The following is a 16,468-nucleotide window of genomic DNA, read 5'->3' as shown; positions in this document are numbered from 1 at the left end:
TTGTTTCAGCTGCTGCTACTGTTGACATTACTGCCTTGTAATACAGGCTCTTGGATTATATGAGGATGTTAAAACCCATGCGAGTTTTAAGCGGCGTCGTTTCACTACTCCCTTGCATCACCAACGACTGTGATCAGTATTTTTTTTTTGCAACTGCAGCAAACGGACACATTTCGAAGGGAGGTCCCACATGCACAATCAAAGTCAGTTTTGGAAACATTTCAGTGAAACTTTTACTCTACATAGTTGGCGGTAAATCTTACCAAATTAGAAGAAAAGTCGGATTGACAAGACATGCTGCCGTATAATCTTTTCCTCAGATCAACGGCAGATTTTAAAAGTCTTGCCATATTTTATTGCAACTTTAATAACAAACGAGAGAGAGTATGATGAGTTTATATTGATATACAATAAATATCTTACTAGTCGTCGGTCCAGATTTCTGGATCGCCCACTTGATCCTCCAAAGTTGGGAAAACCATAGCCTCGGTACCTTCAGGATAGGTGATCCCCAAAGCAAGCAATCTGGCAAAAGCCGGAGCGAAATCATCAAACCACTGTTTCTTGTCCTTAGCATAAATCTCCACATACTTTCTAAAATAATCTTCTTGCTTCAACGAATAGTCAGTAGGCAACATCATGTACTTGTTCGTAGCGTCATCTTCATATTGCTTGCGCCCCGACCAATTCTTAACGTGCCATTTCTGCAATAATCTCTGGAAGAAATCATTAGTGAATCGGTTCACGTCATCGCCCCAAGGCCCATCGTAACCCGACCTGTGAACATGGCATCTGCCAAGGACATGCGCGCCAATCAACGCAACGGTATCGCGGTCATTGAATCCAATTCTCGAAAAAGTCTTGCGGACGTACGCACCATCGCCGCCACCATCGGGGATCCTGCCATTGGGAGGCACAAACACCCCCTTGTTGTCATTGACTCTACCGGGGGCCCACTCAATCTTGGGTCCGCCACATTCTTGAACCGCGCACACGCCGCCCAAAGTCCACAAGTCGCCCCTCGAGATCCAAGGGTATTTAGCTTGGAATTGGTCCAAGAAGGATCTAGCGACTTCCAATCCTTTATTTTGAAAGTCCATTTCCTCGGGCGGATAAATCATGGTGCCGCCGTATGAGCCGCCGCTGTTGTCCCCCTTGGAGTATGTGCCGCTCGTGTGCCACGCCAATCTCACCAATATGGCATAATAGCCATCGTTTTCGTCGTATTTGGGAAACTCAGCTAGTTTAGTCGCAATGTCGTTGTAAACTTCAAGATAGCTTTTAAAGTTCTTACCTTCGGGTACCTTGGCGACTTTGATATGGAAATCGGAAGTTGGCCCCGCTGGAGCTGAAGCAAACTTGAGCTTTTTATGCAGTTGAGGTATCTGTTCGGCTGCGTTGTTGGAACTGCTGATACTAAAGTTAGCACTTTGTTGGTGTTGTTGATGTTTTCTTTTCGTCGTCATCGTCACGGACCGCAATTGTCTCGTCAAGAACAGTCCTGCTTTCAAGATTTGGGTGTGGGAAACAAATAAACTTACGTACTTTCCAACCGTTTGAGTCGCAGCTGTGCTCATAGTAAATAGTAGTAGGCCTGCGCGGTTGTGTGTTATAAGTACGCAAGTGGGTTCCTGAATTCGCAAATTAATTCGACGACATTCCAATGTTTAAATATGGATAAATAGGATCGGGTAGAAGTGGGATAAGGAGAATTCCCGTACAGTTTTATTGGCATTTTCCTCCACCAAAAGAAAGTACCAGCTTACTATGATAATTTAAGCAATTGAGCATGGAGCCACGAGCACCACATGGCATATAGGTTTATCTCGTGATTCACTTGCTGTTATTAATTTTTTTGTTTTTTTTTTTGGGTACGCTTTCATCGAGGCTGGAAGACCATAGAAAGAAATTTCGTTCGACCGATTTCACTAGTTTTTTATGCTTGCTACTATTGCAAGGCCACTTTCCAGAAGAAATTGCAGCCACACGATGAAATCTCATGCAATAGAAAAAACCGAGTTACCAAAGGATCAGCTGCGGAGATCGCGTTATTCACCTCCAATGTGCCTAGCCGGCATTGAGTGAAAATGCCCGTTTTTGAACCTTCGTTGATAGTACTTCTGGGGAATGAGAGGATGGAGAGGAGAAGGTTCAACGATTTTAAGGGGGGGGGAGGGGTCGCTCAGAGATCCATCAGGCGCAATCATGGAGTTTAAAACTTGCGCTTCATGCGTCGTATTACACAAAGCCAATATGCTTGACACTTTGCAACGCTTTTGGATTGCTAATCCGTTATAGCATCCACCTGATTGGTGCCCAATGCTGAAACCTTGTTGCAAGCTCATAAGAGCCCTGTATGGGACTCTTGCTGCACTAAACGCAAGGACCTGTTTCTTCCAAAATCTTTGACAGGATGAAATAAAGTCAATTTTTTCGTTATTTCTATATAAAATTACAGGGGACGTCACATCATCAAGTGTGACAATTTTCATTTTAATTTATGTTTTTAATTTTTTTTTTAATTTTTTTGTTGTTATTTTTCTTTCTTTCCATCTACTGCTTCAGATCAAGTAAATTTTCAATCACTAAAGCATCGGAATAAACAAACGAACCTTCCTCGTTATAAGTTTTAGCATTCAAACACATTTGTCTTAGATCGTCAAGGAAATTTTTAAATGATGAGTATTTTTCATTGTTAATCGCTTTTTTAATTTGGTTAATAGCAATGGGTTTTTTAATAATTTGGTAGTAATCGGGATACAATTTCCTGCTCGGTAGTTTTTGGAATATCTCACTAACGTTATGACCATCATTTTCATCTCTCAATTCGAGAATCTCATCAATAACCCGCAAACAGCGAGCCTCCAAGCCGTCAGAGGCAATGTTTTCATCATTGACGTCGTTAACGGCACCATCTTCCATTTCTTCATCCGAGGCAGCATCGGCAGCGGGAGCATCATCATCATCAACATCATCATCAGCACCATCAACATCGGGAGCAGTTGCCGGAGTTTGCGATCGACGTTGTCTTTTTCTTGGCTGCTCGGAGACTTCAAAGTCCTCATCGTCTTCTTCACCAACATCGTCATCGTTGATTTCTTCAATTAAAAGACCTTCTCTTTTCGCTTTGTTTCTCTTTCTCGCATTGATTCTGGCCAATCTCCGTTCCACTGCAGCTTCTACTGTATCGTTATCGTCGTCCATCGCCTTGAGCCACTGTGCTTCGCTCAACCCATCATCGTAGATAACCTTCTTCTTCTCTCTCATTCTACCCAAATCGGCAGTGTCTCTCTCGAAATGGTGCGATATGTCTTCAGTGAAAATGGAAGGCAATTCATCTTTTTCAATCAATCTGCGGCCCCTAAATGGGTCTTCTGCTTCTCTCTTTTTGTCCATCGCGGTAAAGAGTTCTTTTTCCTCGTCTGATCTGGCCAAGATCTCGTTCAATTCTTCGTCATCAAGCGAATCATTCTCGTCATTGTCACCACCATTGGCATCAGCCTCCAACAACCGCTTCAAAAAGGCTTCTTGCTCCTCGGCTGTAGATTTGTTATCAAACTTACCAGCCTGGATAACTTTACCATCAATTTCCAACTTTTGATGTGCTCTTTCTAATATCATTTCCTCCACCGAATCATTAGTGATCAATCTCAATATCCTCACTTCATTCTTCTGTCCAATTCTATGAGCACGATCCTGCGCTTGCAAATCCTGGTGTGGATTCCAATCGGTATCAAAAATGATGACAGTATCAGCAGTTTGCAAATTCAAACCTAATCCACCAGCACGCGTAGACAAAAGGAAACAGAAATAGTCCGAGTTGGGAGCGTTGAATTCTTTCAACATATCCTGACGCTCATCGGCTTTTGTTGATCCGTCCAACCTCATGTACTTCATATCGAGAAAACGAAGATAATCCTCCATGATATCCATGATTTGGGTCATTTGGAAAAACATCAAAACACGGTGGCCCGTTGCTTTAAACTTGGGCAAAATACGGCCCAACAACTCAAACTTACCACTTGTTCTCCAGATTAGTTCATTTGTCAACTTCAGCGAGTTCAACACTGCTTCAACTTCTTCGAAAACAAAAGGGTGGTTACAGATTTTCCGCAACTGCATAATCTTATTGTTCAAACCCTTGATACCGCTCTTGGCACCTCCGACTTCTGCCCCAACAAATAGCGCATTGTGTTTCAACATTTGTTGGTATAAAACGTATTGCAACCCGGACAAGTTACATTTCAACACTTTTTCAACCTTGTCCGGTAGATCCTTCTCGACATCTTTCTTTAACCGTCTCAACAAAAATGGTCGCAACACTTGATGCAATCTCCGAATGACCAATAAAGATTCTTCTTCTGTCAATTCAATTTTTTCTTGAGCACCAGTATTGGCAAATGGAGTATTGAACCACTCGTCAAAGGACTTGACCGAGTTGAAAATCTTGGGCAAGACAAAGTTCAACAAGGCCCACAATTCGGGCAAGTTGTTCTGCAAGGGGGTACCCGTCAAGATCAATCTATTCTTGGTTTTGTAAAACTGTCTCAAAGTCTGAGACAATTTCGAGTTGGCATTCTTCATTCTGTGGCCTTCATCGATGATCATATGCGAGTAGTGGAATTTCGATAACAAAGGGCGTTCTCGAATGACGTATTCATAAGTGGTGAGCATAACTTGGAAATTGCCAAATCTAATCTCAGACTGCATCGATTTTCTTTGTTGTTGCGATCCTTTATAAACAATGACTTTAACCGAAGGTGCCCATTTCTCAAATTCCAATGTCCAATTGGTGATTGTTGAAAGTGGCACAATCACCAAGAATTTAGTCTCGTGCTTTTTTTCGATAAGGTGGGTCACGAGTGATATCGACTGGATGGTTTTACCCAACCCCATCTCATCGGCCAAGATACCGTTCAAATTGTTATTGTAGAGCGACACCATCCACTCCAAACCTTTCATTTGGTACTCCTTTAGGGTACCACCTACCAAGATGGTAGGCTGTTCATCAATTGTTTCCTTCACCCTATGAGCAACTTCGTAGTAGTTTGTCTTTTCCCGCAACTCTTCCTTGCTATCACCACGTTGCTGCTCTTCGCCTTCAGTAACATGACCAGGAGTAGCCAAAGTTTCCGGACTCCCGCTGCGGGGAGTAGTAGTAGTCGTAGTTGTAATTGACCCATTATTGGCCTCCGTCTGTTGCGCTCTAACTTGTTCAGTCAATGAGTCCAAAAATTGGTTGGTTTGCTTCAAGAGATGCGTAATTCTGTGATCCTTGGTTTCATCCAACAACTTAAAGTAAGCTTCTTCGTCGTTTGCACGCAATGCTTGCAATCTTTGCTTGGCATTCTTTTCCAGTTTCTTGCCTTCTTCCTTTTCGACAACTTGATGGAAATTGTTGATTTGCTTGACCAAGTGAAGACTCCGGTAGAGGTCCACGGCGATTTTCTTGTTGTTCATTTCAGTTGTACTCTCCAAGATTTGGTCAACTTTGTGAATATGTAACTGGCGCTTCAACTCTTTGGCTTCTTGCTTTTTCAATTCTTCCAATTGGAATGCCAATAGCTGAGGATTAAGCTGCTCTACTTTTGGTCTTAAACTAAATGATCTCTTTTCCAGCAAACAAAGCGGGAAATCCTTCAAATGTGGATGCAAGTATTTCACTTGCTGTGCCTCATGCGATAATATGGTGTGTTTGAGCTGCTTCTGCTTGCTAAGTAGCCTGAGCCCCTTCAACTCTATCAAAGATTTGATTTTGAACTCGTCAAAACCGCTGCCGCCGTTGAATGTTCCCAAGTTGGCAGGTAGACTTTCAATCTCCTTTAATCTTTGCGAAATCTTGTTTGTAATGACTTTTTCAACATAGTAGTTCCCTAGCGAAGCAAATCTCGCATCCTTTGTCAACAAGTTCGAGAGTGGGATAACTCCTGCTTGGCCTGCTCTTGTTTCAAAGTCGGCGCTAATGTTGGAAAGTTCGTTAATCAACGCCTCGACCCGTGACTCATTGGTGGCAGCAGGTTGTGATGCCTCTTGAAATTGCCTTTGTAAGGACTCTGGCAAATCAAAGTCCTTTGACAACAACGAGAATCCTGCCACCTGATTTTGAAAAAGTCCAATGTCTAGCAGCTCATCCAGTTCCAGTGCTTGCTTTTCAGATAGCAAGTCATCGAAAAACAGTTTTTTCTCCTCTTCAAAAGTCGCTTGGTCCGAGCTTATTTCAGACAAGAGGATCTCGATTTCCCTCTTTGGCTGCGCATTGTAATCCGGATAACGCGACGCTGCCGCCGCTGCTGCTACTGCTGCTGCTGCTGCTGCTGCTGCTGCTTCTCCTTCGCCTTCCAACTTATCTTCCAAGGCTTCCCTGTGTTTCCTTGAGTCTGCTAAAAGTCTATAATATGTGTTTAACAACTCACCCAAGTCGTTTCTAGTAGTGGGAAGCTTGAACCGGCCCGATAATGCACCAACCTGTCCCACGGCGTTCGCCCTGTCAGAAGGTACGGTTCCATGGCCATTTGCTGTAGCCACACTGCCGTTCATCTTTTGGTATCTTGACTCTCTATAAATATGCGTTCTTTCTTGCTCTTTTTTTGTTTGTGTTTAACAACGTGTTCAAGGTTGAAAGTACCCGCCTAGGCAGAATCTAGGAGAAATAAAGAATAGACGAGGCTGCCGACTAGATAAACCAGCGTATTTTCTGCGAATGATTGTCGATGAAGTTTGAAATCGAAGATTTGTGGCTTATCCTGTTGATGTGACGCCGCTACTTCTGCTGCTGCTGTTGCGACTGCTACTAGACTTTCCCCGCCTAGGAGTTTTGAGGCTGGCCCGAAGTTGTGAAAGTTGTGAGTGCACCCTTATGCAATGGATTCTAGCCGTGTCTGGACCTGATCCTGATTGATTTGATACCCGATATTTATTTGATTAAGTTTTTCCCACCAGTCTCACTGTGTAATGTTAAATGTTTTGTTCATCATACAACCAGTTGTTTTTTTTTTTTTTTCTGCTTTATTTATTTTGGCCTGCTCTCGTTGCCGGAGAGTGGCAGCCAAATTTTGTTGTGACGCGTCACACGACCCTCCCAGGAGCAGCAGGGAAGTAGGGCCAAAGGAGTATATTGATCCACAACAACGGCAAGGGACTCCCAGTCTCAAGTTGGAGCTGTTTTTGGAGTCAATGGGCGAGTCTAATTTGATCTGTCCTCTTTTTCTTTCTATATCTGGTTCCATGGTTGCGTGTTTCCACGTTCTAGTTTTCTCTGGCGAGTCCGAAAAATTGTGTTGCAAAAATATACGCACTTTTGACAACCCACCCCCTTTTCCCGGAATAAACCCCGTTGGACGGCTTGCGCTGCCCCTATTATCCATTCATCTTTTCTGTTCTGTAGATAGCTGCGTTCCCAACAGGTCTGGTTGTGCCAGCTAGAAATCAGAAAAGAGCACGGATGTTGTTCATAGCAGGTGTTTAAAGCACGGCGTAGGCAGAAGCTGCAAGAATTTCCAATTCATTTACGTGATGGGAAAAAAAAAAAAAAAAAGAGAGAACCAACAAACTTGGTTCGAAATGACGATAATCGGAAAACACTCAAGTACACGGATCATACTTGCCCAAAGGAAAAAAAAAACCAAATAAAACAAACGAAATCCACATTTGAGGCCCATATATACCTATTCATATTTGTAGCGATAACAAGTAATTTACTCCATGCTTGCGTTAGGATTATACAAAAGAGGATTGCTCAAAAGTGTTCCCAGAGTAAGGTTCAATTCCTCGTCGTCATCAGCCTCAGGAACAACTCCGTTTTCGTGGGCAGACTATTTCCAGTTGAAGAAGCAGAATAACAGAATCAATTTCGTGAGTGGGATTTTCACTGGTATTGGAGGATCACTTCTCACACTTGGCTACTTGGGCAACATCGAAATCGATGTCGAGAAACCTATAATGGGATTTGACCCCATCATGGTTATGGGCGGTGCTGTTATTCTTGGCGGGTTTGCCGGGTATTTGGTTGGACCGTTTATTGGGCAGTTTGTGTTTCAAGTCATGAACAAGTCCAGGTTGCGCCAGTATGACGCAAAGAATAGTTTCTTCCTATCGAGATTGAAGAACAAGAGACCCGATCCGTCTAGTCAAAGTTTCTCGAATCCAATCCCCGACTACTACGGTGAAAGGATCTACTCGTTGAAGGACTATAGACAGTGGTTGAGAGATTGCAACGCTTTCAGAAGAAAAGCAAAAGAATTCCTTTGATCCTGCTCGGCGGGGTTTTTGTTTTTTTGTGCTAAGGATAAGTTATGTCTTGAGAATCAATTGTATGGGAGCTGACAAGTCGGATCCGCTGAGATATGGCAAAGAGGGGAGAGATTGAGGAACTCTGGTAATGTATGTAAATAGATTAAAAAAACAACGGCAAGAGTTTTCAACTTTTCGCAGCTCACACCTACTTCATACACTGGCTTTTTTCCTCCATCTTTTAGAACAAGCTGGGGCGACGGGCATGGCGCCCACCCAGTGGGCCCACTAGCAAGTAAGTAGCAACGCGAACAAGTGGTGTGTGTGTGTGCGTATGTTCCCGCAGACTGGTTCGCTTCAAGAGTGTTGCACCCTCGACTCGGTGGGTGTTTGGTATATATTTTCGTCCACAGCTCCACCAGACAGTAAAACACGCTTTTCTACACACCACACATCCTCTTGAAACTTAGGGGCAAGGATGACGTAGAAAAATGTGTCAAATCCGCAACTGACCTATGAAACAACCCTTGTGGGCAGGTTGTAATAAATGCGATAACTGTTGTTTTTTTCGCCCCGGAGTTCAAGAGTCACGTGCGAGCCGGGGGAAAACCGTCGCTTTCTCTTTTCCATCGAAGATGGGGCTGGGGTAAGACGAATGATGTAGCCCCAATGGAAGGACAGGGCCCAGGTGACTGATATAAGTGGTGCCTGTGACTGCTGCCAGATACGGGGCAGTTGGTGTCAAGATGACAAACACCATCTGTGTGTCATCTCGCTGTATGGGTCGACTCTCGGACCAGCATCTGACACGGTTAGCCCCGAGCCGAAGACAGACTGACCCCGAGCTTAACCTTTTTAGAGAAGACCAACCCCCGTGCCTGAACTTTTGCAGAACAAACGACTCCGTCCTCTAGCTCTACTGAGACTTTGGGTCACCAATGGTTGAGAGAAGCCGTCACTATTCTCTACGTCCTTTGCGTGATGCCTCCCGGTGGGTGCATGCAATGATCCCCGGGATAAGATGGGTGCCCACATAAACTCTCTCCCCCGCCATTGCAACTTTAGAAGGTTGTTGTTGCAGATTTATAAATTTTTTTTTTTTTTTATTGGCTTTATTGCACCAATAATTCAGTTCCGATTTTTCCTCTTTTTTTCTTTCAAAACACTCTACATTGGTTCCAACCAAATCATTTTCAAGAGGGACCTATCTACACACAGCAGCACTGGTAGGATAAAAAGAGGGTGATACCAGTTTTTTTTTTTTTTGTTTTCGACCATGCTTAGAGCTTTTAAAAGTGCAGTTCCACGCACGCAGTTTTTGAAATCGCCAACGTTGAGCAATGCCCGCGCTCTTAGGCTAATTCCAGCAGCAAAGACGGCAACCGTTTTGTTGGAGAGCAAGCGGGGCTTTGCCACCGACACCTTTTTGCAGGGCAACAACTCCAATTATGTCGACGAGATGTACCAGGCCTGGAGGGAGGACCCCGCCAGCGTGCACGCCTCGTGGAACGCCTATTTCAAGAACATTGAAAACGACAGTGTCGAGCCATCCAAGGCGTTCCAAGCGCCCCCAACATTGGTTCCAACCGTCTCGGGAGGAGCAGCCGGGTTTGTGCCCGGCTCGTCCGTTGGGAACCAGGACGTTGTCACCCATTTGAAGGTGCAATTGTTGGTGAGAGCGTATCAGGTTCGAGGACACCAAAAGGCCAAGATTGACCCCTTGGGCATTTCGTTTGGCGATAGCTCGGCCACGCCCAAAGAATTGACCTTGGACTTTTACGGGTTCACGGAAAAGGACTTGGATAAGGAAATCACCTTGGGGCCCGGTATCTTGCCCAGATTTGCCCAGGGCGACAAGAAGACCATGACCTTGAGGGAGATCATCAAGACGTGCGAAGACTTGTACTGCTCTTCATATGGTGTTGAATACGTCCACATTCCATCCAAGGAGCAATGCGACTGGTTGAGAGAGAGAATAGAGATCCCCCAGCCTTTTAAATACTCTACTGACCAAAAGAGACAAATCTTGGACCGTTTGATCTGGGCCACCTCGTTTGAATCATTCTTGTCGACGAAATTTGCCAATGACAAGAGATTTGGTTTGGAAGGTTGTGAAGCCACCGTGCCAGCTATGAAGGCCTTGATTGACACCTCGGTTGAGTACGGTGTCGAGGACATTGTTATTGGTATGCCCCACAGAGGTAGATTGAACATGTTGTCGAATGTCGTGCGTAAGCCAAATGAATCAATCTTTTCCGAGTTTTCCGGCTCGAGAGAGTTTGACGAAGGTTCAGGTGATGTCAAGTACCACTTGGGTATGAACTATGCTAGACCAACCACTTCAGGTAAACACGTCAACTTGTCCTTGGTTGCAAACCCTTCGCATTTGGAAGCAGAAGATGGTGTTGTCTTGGGTAAGACGCGTGCCATCCAGCAGTTTAAAAACGATGTGGGCGACTTTAAAAAGGCCATGTCTGTCTTGCTCCATGGTGATGCCGCTTTTGCAGCCCAAGGTGTCGTTTACGAAACTATGGGGTTCGCAAACTTGCCAGCCTACTCTACTGGTGGTACCATCCATGTTATCGTTAATAACCAAATCGGTTTCACCACCGATCCAAGATTTGCCAGATCCACTTTGTACCCATCTGACATTGCCAAGAGTATCAATGCGCCAATTTTCCACGTTAACGCTGACGATGTTGAAGCTTGTACTTTTGTGTTTAACTTGGCGGCCGAGTGGAGAGCCACTTGGCACACTGACTGCATCATTGATGTCGTTGGTTACAGAAAACACGGTCACAATGAAACCGACCAGCCCTCATTCACTCAGCCATTGATGTATAAGGAAATCGCCGACAAGAAATCGGTGATTGACATTTACGCCAAGCAGTTGATTGATGAAGGCTCTTTCACTGCAGAAGACATTGAAGAGCACAAGAAGTGGGTTTGGAATATTTTGGAAGAATCCTTCTCCAAGGCCAAGGACTATGAGCCAACTTCTAGAGAATGGTTGACTACCCCATGGGAGGACTTTAAATCGCCAAAGGAATTGGCCACCGAAGTGTTGCCACACTACCCAACTGGCGTTGACGAAGAAACTTTGAAAAAGATTGGTGTTGCCATTTCTGAAGTACCCGAAGGGTTCGAACTCCACAGAAACTTGAAACGTATCTTGAACCAAAGAAAGAAAACCGTTGAGACTGGTGAAGGTATTGACTACGCCACCGGTGAGGCTCTTGCATACGGATCGTTGGCCCTCGAAGGCTACCACGTTAGGGTATCGGGTCAAGATGTCGAAAGAGGTACTTTCTCACAAAGACACGCCGTCTTGCACGACCAAAAGTCGGAAAGCACATGGACACCCTTGTCAAACTTGAGTGAAGAGCAAGGTGTCTTTAGCATATCCAACTCGTCCTTGTCCGAGTATGGTGTCTTGGGTTTTGAGTACGGTTACTCATTAACCTCCCCTGATGCTTTAGTTGAATGGGAAGCGCAGTTTGGTGATTTCGCCAACACGGCACAAGTCATTATCGATCAGTTTATCGCTGGTGCTGAATCGAAATGGAAGCAGAGATCAGGTATTGTTTTGTCATTGCCCCACGGTTACGATGGTCAAGGTCCCGAGCACTCCTCGGGAAGAATTGAAAGATACTTGCAATTGACCAACGAAGATCCACGTTACTTCCCAACTCCCGAGAAATTGGAACGTCAACACCAAGACTGTAACATGCAAGTTGCTTACCCAACAACCCCGGCCAACATTTTCCACTTGTTGCGTCGTCAAATGCACAGACAATTTAGAAAGCCATTGATTTTGTTCTTTTCCAAATCGTTGTTGCGTCTGCCATTGGCCAGATCCGACTTGAAAGACTTCTCAGGTGACTCTACCTTCCAGTGGATCATTGAAGATGTTTTGGGCGACAAGTCCGAGGTCAAGAGAGTTGTCTTGATGACGGGCCAAGTCTATGCCACCTTGCACAAGAAGAGACAGCAATTGGATGACAAGTCTACTGCATTCATCAAGATTGAACAATTGAACCCTTTCCCATTTGCTCAGTTGCGCGATGCCCTCAACGAGTATCCAAACCTTGAAGACTTGGTTTGGGCTCAAGAGGAGCCATTAAACATGGGAGCTTGGTCGTTCATTGCACCTAGAGTTGAATCGACTTTGAAGGAAACTGACAACTACAAAGACTTGAGGATCAGGTATGCTGGTAGAGACCCAAGTGCTTCCGTTGCTGCTGGTTCCAAGGCCATGCACTTGGCTGAAGAAGAGGAAATTTTGGAGGAAGTTTTCCAGTAGATCAAAGGAAAGAAACCAAAAAAAAAAACGGGGGGACAACAGAAAACAGAAAACAGAAAACACCAAGGACATTTTTTTTTTTTTTTACCCTTTGTTTAGATTAAATTATTTAGAAACGAGAGAACGGAAGAAAGAGATATGGAGAGATGAAGAGATGGGGGAGGGAGAGAGAGGTGTTTTGGGAGTTGAGTTTGTAGGTGGAATCCACATGGTCAATAGAACTATTTTATCATAAATTTTGAAAATGAACCTTTGGGGTTGTAGTTTAGGGGTGTCTCGGGGCGCGCGATGAAAAATTGGCATGGAAAAAGCGAATTCCATGCGATGGTGAGGTCGGCACAATAGTAACAAGGCAATACGGCGACAAACCAACATCGGCAATAAACAAAAAAAAAAAAACAAGATCAAATCGAGCGCGATGTGCCCTGGTCAAGCTGCAAGTTTCAAACACGCTTTGCCTCCGGACTCCACGTGCCGATACTCAAGTCAGAGTCCCCTCGCGCATGACAAAAGGTCAAGCTTTACATCTCCACTTCTAGAGGCAGCTAGCATCAACTAGCCAAAAGTGGTCATCTCGAACCTTGAAAATTGAGAAAAACAAAAAAAAGAAACAGCGCTCGCTGATCCCCTCACCCCCAAATTCTTTTTCCCGAGCTGAGAATACATCCCTCGAGGCTTCAACTTTAGTCCATGCTTCAAACCCATGCAAATACTGTTTTTTTTGACTAAAGTGGGTTCGGCCCGTGCATGGATCGGATCTCGGTGGACCCCGTAACGAACCACAAAAGCGACAGCGACAGCGGCCCCCATTTTCTTTTTCGCATCTGGTATGAGTTTACCCGGGTCAGCTTGAAAATTTGTAATCGATAAAAGCTTAGCTGCCATTAGTCACATCACACCACATCACATTCGACAGTGGAAGTTTCCATCACCAAGATGCCTTTGATGTAAAAAATAAGAACGAAAGAAATCATCTGATGTCAAGTTCGGCTATGTTTATACGGAGTTGCTAGGTCTACAACCGCTTGAGACAGATAAAGATGGAGAGGTTGACGGTGCGGATGGGGGAGGGAGATGGGGAAAGACAAATGGAAGAAATCGATGCCGAAAAAAAAATATATAATCTCTTTTTGAAACGCGGAGTATTCCTGCTGTTCTTGTGGCTTCAGCTCCAGATAATATTGCATCCATGCCGGTGCGGGTGGCTAGCGAGTAGTATAATATAACTCGGACTCTGCTTCGCGGAGCGCAAGTATCACGGAGATGTTTCAAATTGCAAACAGGTTGGGATTTACATGGTATTTTACAGAGGACGTTGTACATTAGCAACTAAAATAAGGTATTTGGATTCTTTTTTTTTTTCTTTTTGACACGGTTGATCTTTCTACCTTACTTTGTCTTTTGAGGGGGGGGGAAGGGGAATTCAGTAGGGCAATATATACCAGGAGCCCCGATACAGATTCATGCTATTTCTGACCTTTTTGCCTCGTTTGATTTGGCTTTGTTCTTCTATTCTGTTCGCAGCTTCAAACCTTCCATCCGGCAAAACATTTAACCCGTGGGGTTCGCTCCCCAAGTTCAAGCGCATGCTCTCCGTCGCCCTCTTTTTGAAAAGTTGAATGGGTGAAACGCGAGAGACAACGGTTAAATTCAAATTGCCAACGAAACACAGTTCATCTTCTGCACCTTACTCAACTCCACGTTTTCGCATCAGCTGAGGAATCCCCATTATTTTTCGACTTTTTTTTTCGTTTTTGGCGATGGTGGATGTGAATCGTAGCCCCATAAAATATATTCATTTTGTGTTTTGTGTCTCTCGGGTAAAGACTTACCCCCAACACAATTTTTTTTTGGACTCGAGGGAAAGGTTATCCTATTCCACAACTCGCCAGAAATTATAACTATGAGAGCTTCCGATGCGTGCTGTGGGAAGGCCTGGGTTGTGAATAGCAGGAGGAAGAGTCAACTAGGCCAAAGCTTCTGCCCCATTTTATTTTTTTCATTTTCATCCATCAGCTGTCGTCCCTCCCGACCCCAATGCCCAGCGCGAGAAGTAGCCAAAGCAGACGCATGGGACGCGGGAGATAAAAAAAAAAAAGAGATAATTTTTGCCCTTAAAAATCTAAACAAAAGCAAGCTACTGCTTCCGCTGCTTATTTGTTCTAGTCTGGTTTGAAGTTGTCGAATTGGGGTTTTCAGTTATTTCCATTTTATAAAATATCCGAAACTATTGTGTCATTTTTTCCATGCAAAGTTGGGGGAAGCAACGGTTTTGATAGGCGGGGCGGGGCGAGTGTGAATGGGAATGGGACAAAATGGGGGAGGGGAAGACAAGCAGGATATAGATGTATATTGTTGGATATCATCGAGACACCTCTAATATATATATTCACCGTGGAATGTGCCGTTTTTGCCAATTGTGATTTCAAGAAAGAAGTTTGATATCGGCCATATTCAGACCGGGAGTCAAGAAAACACACACGCATACACCATCTAGTTTCATTCAAATAGTTTCTTCAATAACAAAATGCCAGCTAAACGTGAATTTCAAAAGACCAGCTTACCATTACAGTTTGTTGTTGTAGGAGCAGGCTTGGGCGGTGTTTCCGCCTCGATTGCATTGTCGCTTGCCGGCCACAAGGTCAAATTGTTGGAAGCAGCCCCTGAACTAGGTGAAGTGGGAGCAGGTATTCAGATCCCACCACCTTCGATCAAGATCTTGGAAGCTATGGGCTGCTTAAAAGAGGTCGATGCCGTCTCGATCCACCCCACCGATATCTTGATCCACAGGTACGACACCGGTGAAGTCATCTCAAAGCAAAACTTGGTCCCCTATGTCAAGGACAAATACGATGGATTATACTTGCATATCCACAGAGCACACTACCACGAGGTCTTGGTTAACAGAGCTAAGGAGTTGGGCGTCGAGATCCATCTTAACTCTCGTGTTGAGCTGGTTGACTTTGACACCAACTCAGTTCGCACTGCTGCTGGCGTCGTCCACACTGGTGATGTTATCGTCGGTTACGATGGTGTCAGGTCAAAGACGAGAGAGGAGATCACCGGTAAAGCGGGTGGTGCCTACGACACGGGCGACTTGGCCTACCGTGCCTTGATCCCAACTGAATTGTTGAAAACCGTGCCTGGCTTGGAGAAATACTGGTCGCATCCAGATATCCACTTCTGGTGGGGGCCAACTTTGCACATTGTGATGTACTTCTTGCAAGGTGGTAAGATTTGTAATGTTGTTGGTTTGTGTCCCGACACGTTACCAGATGACGTCATGAGAGAAGGCGCCAACCATCAAGAGTTGATCGAGGTCACCAAAGGCTGGGACTCGGACTTGCACAAGATCTTCAACTTGATCGACGAGGTCGGCAAATGGAGATTACAGGACTCGAGAGAATTGGCCAACTGGGTTCCAGAGAAGGGTAATGTCATCATATTGGGCGACGCCTCACACCTGACTTTGCCTTATTTGGCCTCGGGTGCCTCGCAAGCAGTTGAAGACGCTGCTGTCTTGGCTGGCTTGTTCTCCAAGATTGAGTCCAAGGACCAAATCCGCGAGATCTTGACCATGGTTGAGTCCATGAGAAAATGGAGAAGCTCGCAAGTGGTGAGAGGTTCTGCCAACTGCCGTAACATCTACCACTTGGCCGATGGCGAGGAGCAAGAAATTAGAGATTCCAAATTGAAAGGCAAAGCTCCACAATTGGGCTGTCCCAACAGATTTGCTGATCCAGTTTTCCAGGATTTCCTTTGGGGTTACGATGCTTTTGAAGAGATTGAAAGAGGTTGGGCTGAGTACAAGTCGGGCAAGATGCCAACTTATGACTACCCAAATTTGTATGAAGCTTAGGGCGTAGAGTAGAGGAAAAGAACTTAGAATAGTGGTTAATATAATGATGAACGAATGAAAAAAAAATTATCTTGAAC

At 44.7% G+C, this 16,468-nt stretch overlaps 5 protein-coding genes across 5 annotated transcripts; 3 read left to right on the top strand and 2 right to left on the bottom strand. All coding sequences in view use genetic code 12, as the record gives it.

The window, feature by feature from the left end:
• Positions 1–422: 422 nt before the first annotated feature.
• Positions 423–1,577, bottom strand: LODBEIA_P23510 (uncharacterized protein; the record flags this gene model as incomplete). Its single annotated transcript, XM_066972341.1, has 2 exons — positions 423–1,410; positions 1,546–1,577. The coding sequence occupies 2 exons, from the start codon at positions 1,575–1,577 to the stop codon at positions 423–425; spliced, it is 1,020 nt and encodes a 339-aa protein (XP_066829289.1).
• A 976-nt stretch (positions 1,578–2,553) lies between these two features.
• On the bottom strand, positions 2,554–6,537 carry LODBEIA_P23500 (uncharacterized protein; the record flags this gene model as incomplete). The annotated part of the gene is made up of 1 exon (XM_066972340.1): positions 2,554–6,537. The coding sequence occupies one exon, from the start codon at positions 6,535–6,537 to the stop codon at positions 2,554–2,556; it is 3,984 nt and encodes a 1,327-aa protein (XP_066829288.1).
• A 1,164-nt stretch (positions 6,538–7,701) lies between these two features.
• Positions 7,702–8,247, top strand: LODBEIA_P23490 (uncharacterized protein; the record flags this gene model as incomplete). Its single annotated transcript, XM_066972338.1, has 1 exon — positions 7,702–8,247. The coding sequence occupies one exon, from the start codon at positions 7,702–7,704 to the stop codon at positions 8,245–8,247; it is 546 nt and encodes a 181-aa protein (XP_066829287.1).
• Positions 8,248–9,505: 1,258 nt separating this feature from the next.
• LODBEIA_P23480 (uncharacterized protein) lies at positions 9,506–12,532 on the top strand (the record flags this gene model as incomplete). The annotated part of the gene is made up of 1 exon (XM_066972337.1): positions 9,506–12,532. The coding sequence occupies one exon, from the start codon at positions 9,506–9,508 to the stop codon at positions 12,530–12,532; it is 3,027 nt and encodes a 1,008-aa protein (XP_066829286.1).
• Positions 12,533–15,059: 2,527 nt separating this feature from the next.
• On the top strand, positions 15,060–16,391 carry LODBEIA_P23470 (uncharacterized protein; the record flags this gene model as incomplete). Its single annotated transcript, XM_066972336.1, has 1 exon — positions 15,060–16,391. The coding sequence occupies one exon, from the start codon at positions 15,060–15,062 to the stop codon at positions 16,389–16,391; it is 1,332 nt and encodes a 443-aa protein (XP_066829285.1).
• Between the last annotated feature and the right edge of the window lie 77 nt (positions 16,392–16,468).

This window comes from Lodderomyces beijingensis (genome assembly GCF_963989305.1).
Source record: "Lodderomyces beijingensis strain CBS 14171 genome assembly, chromosome: 3".
NCBI lineage: Eukaryota > Fungi > Ascomycota > Pichiomycetes > Serinales > Debaryomycetaceae > Lodderomyces > Lodderomyces beijingensis.
Note: the sequence above shows the minus strand (reverse complement) of the source record. Positions and strands in the feature narration are given on the sequence as shown.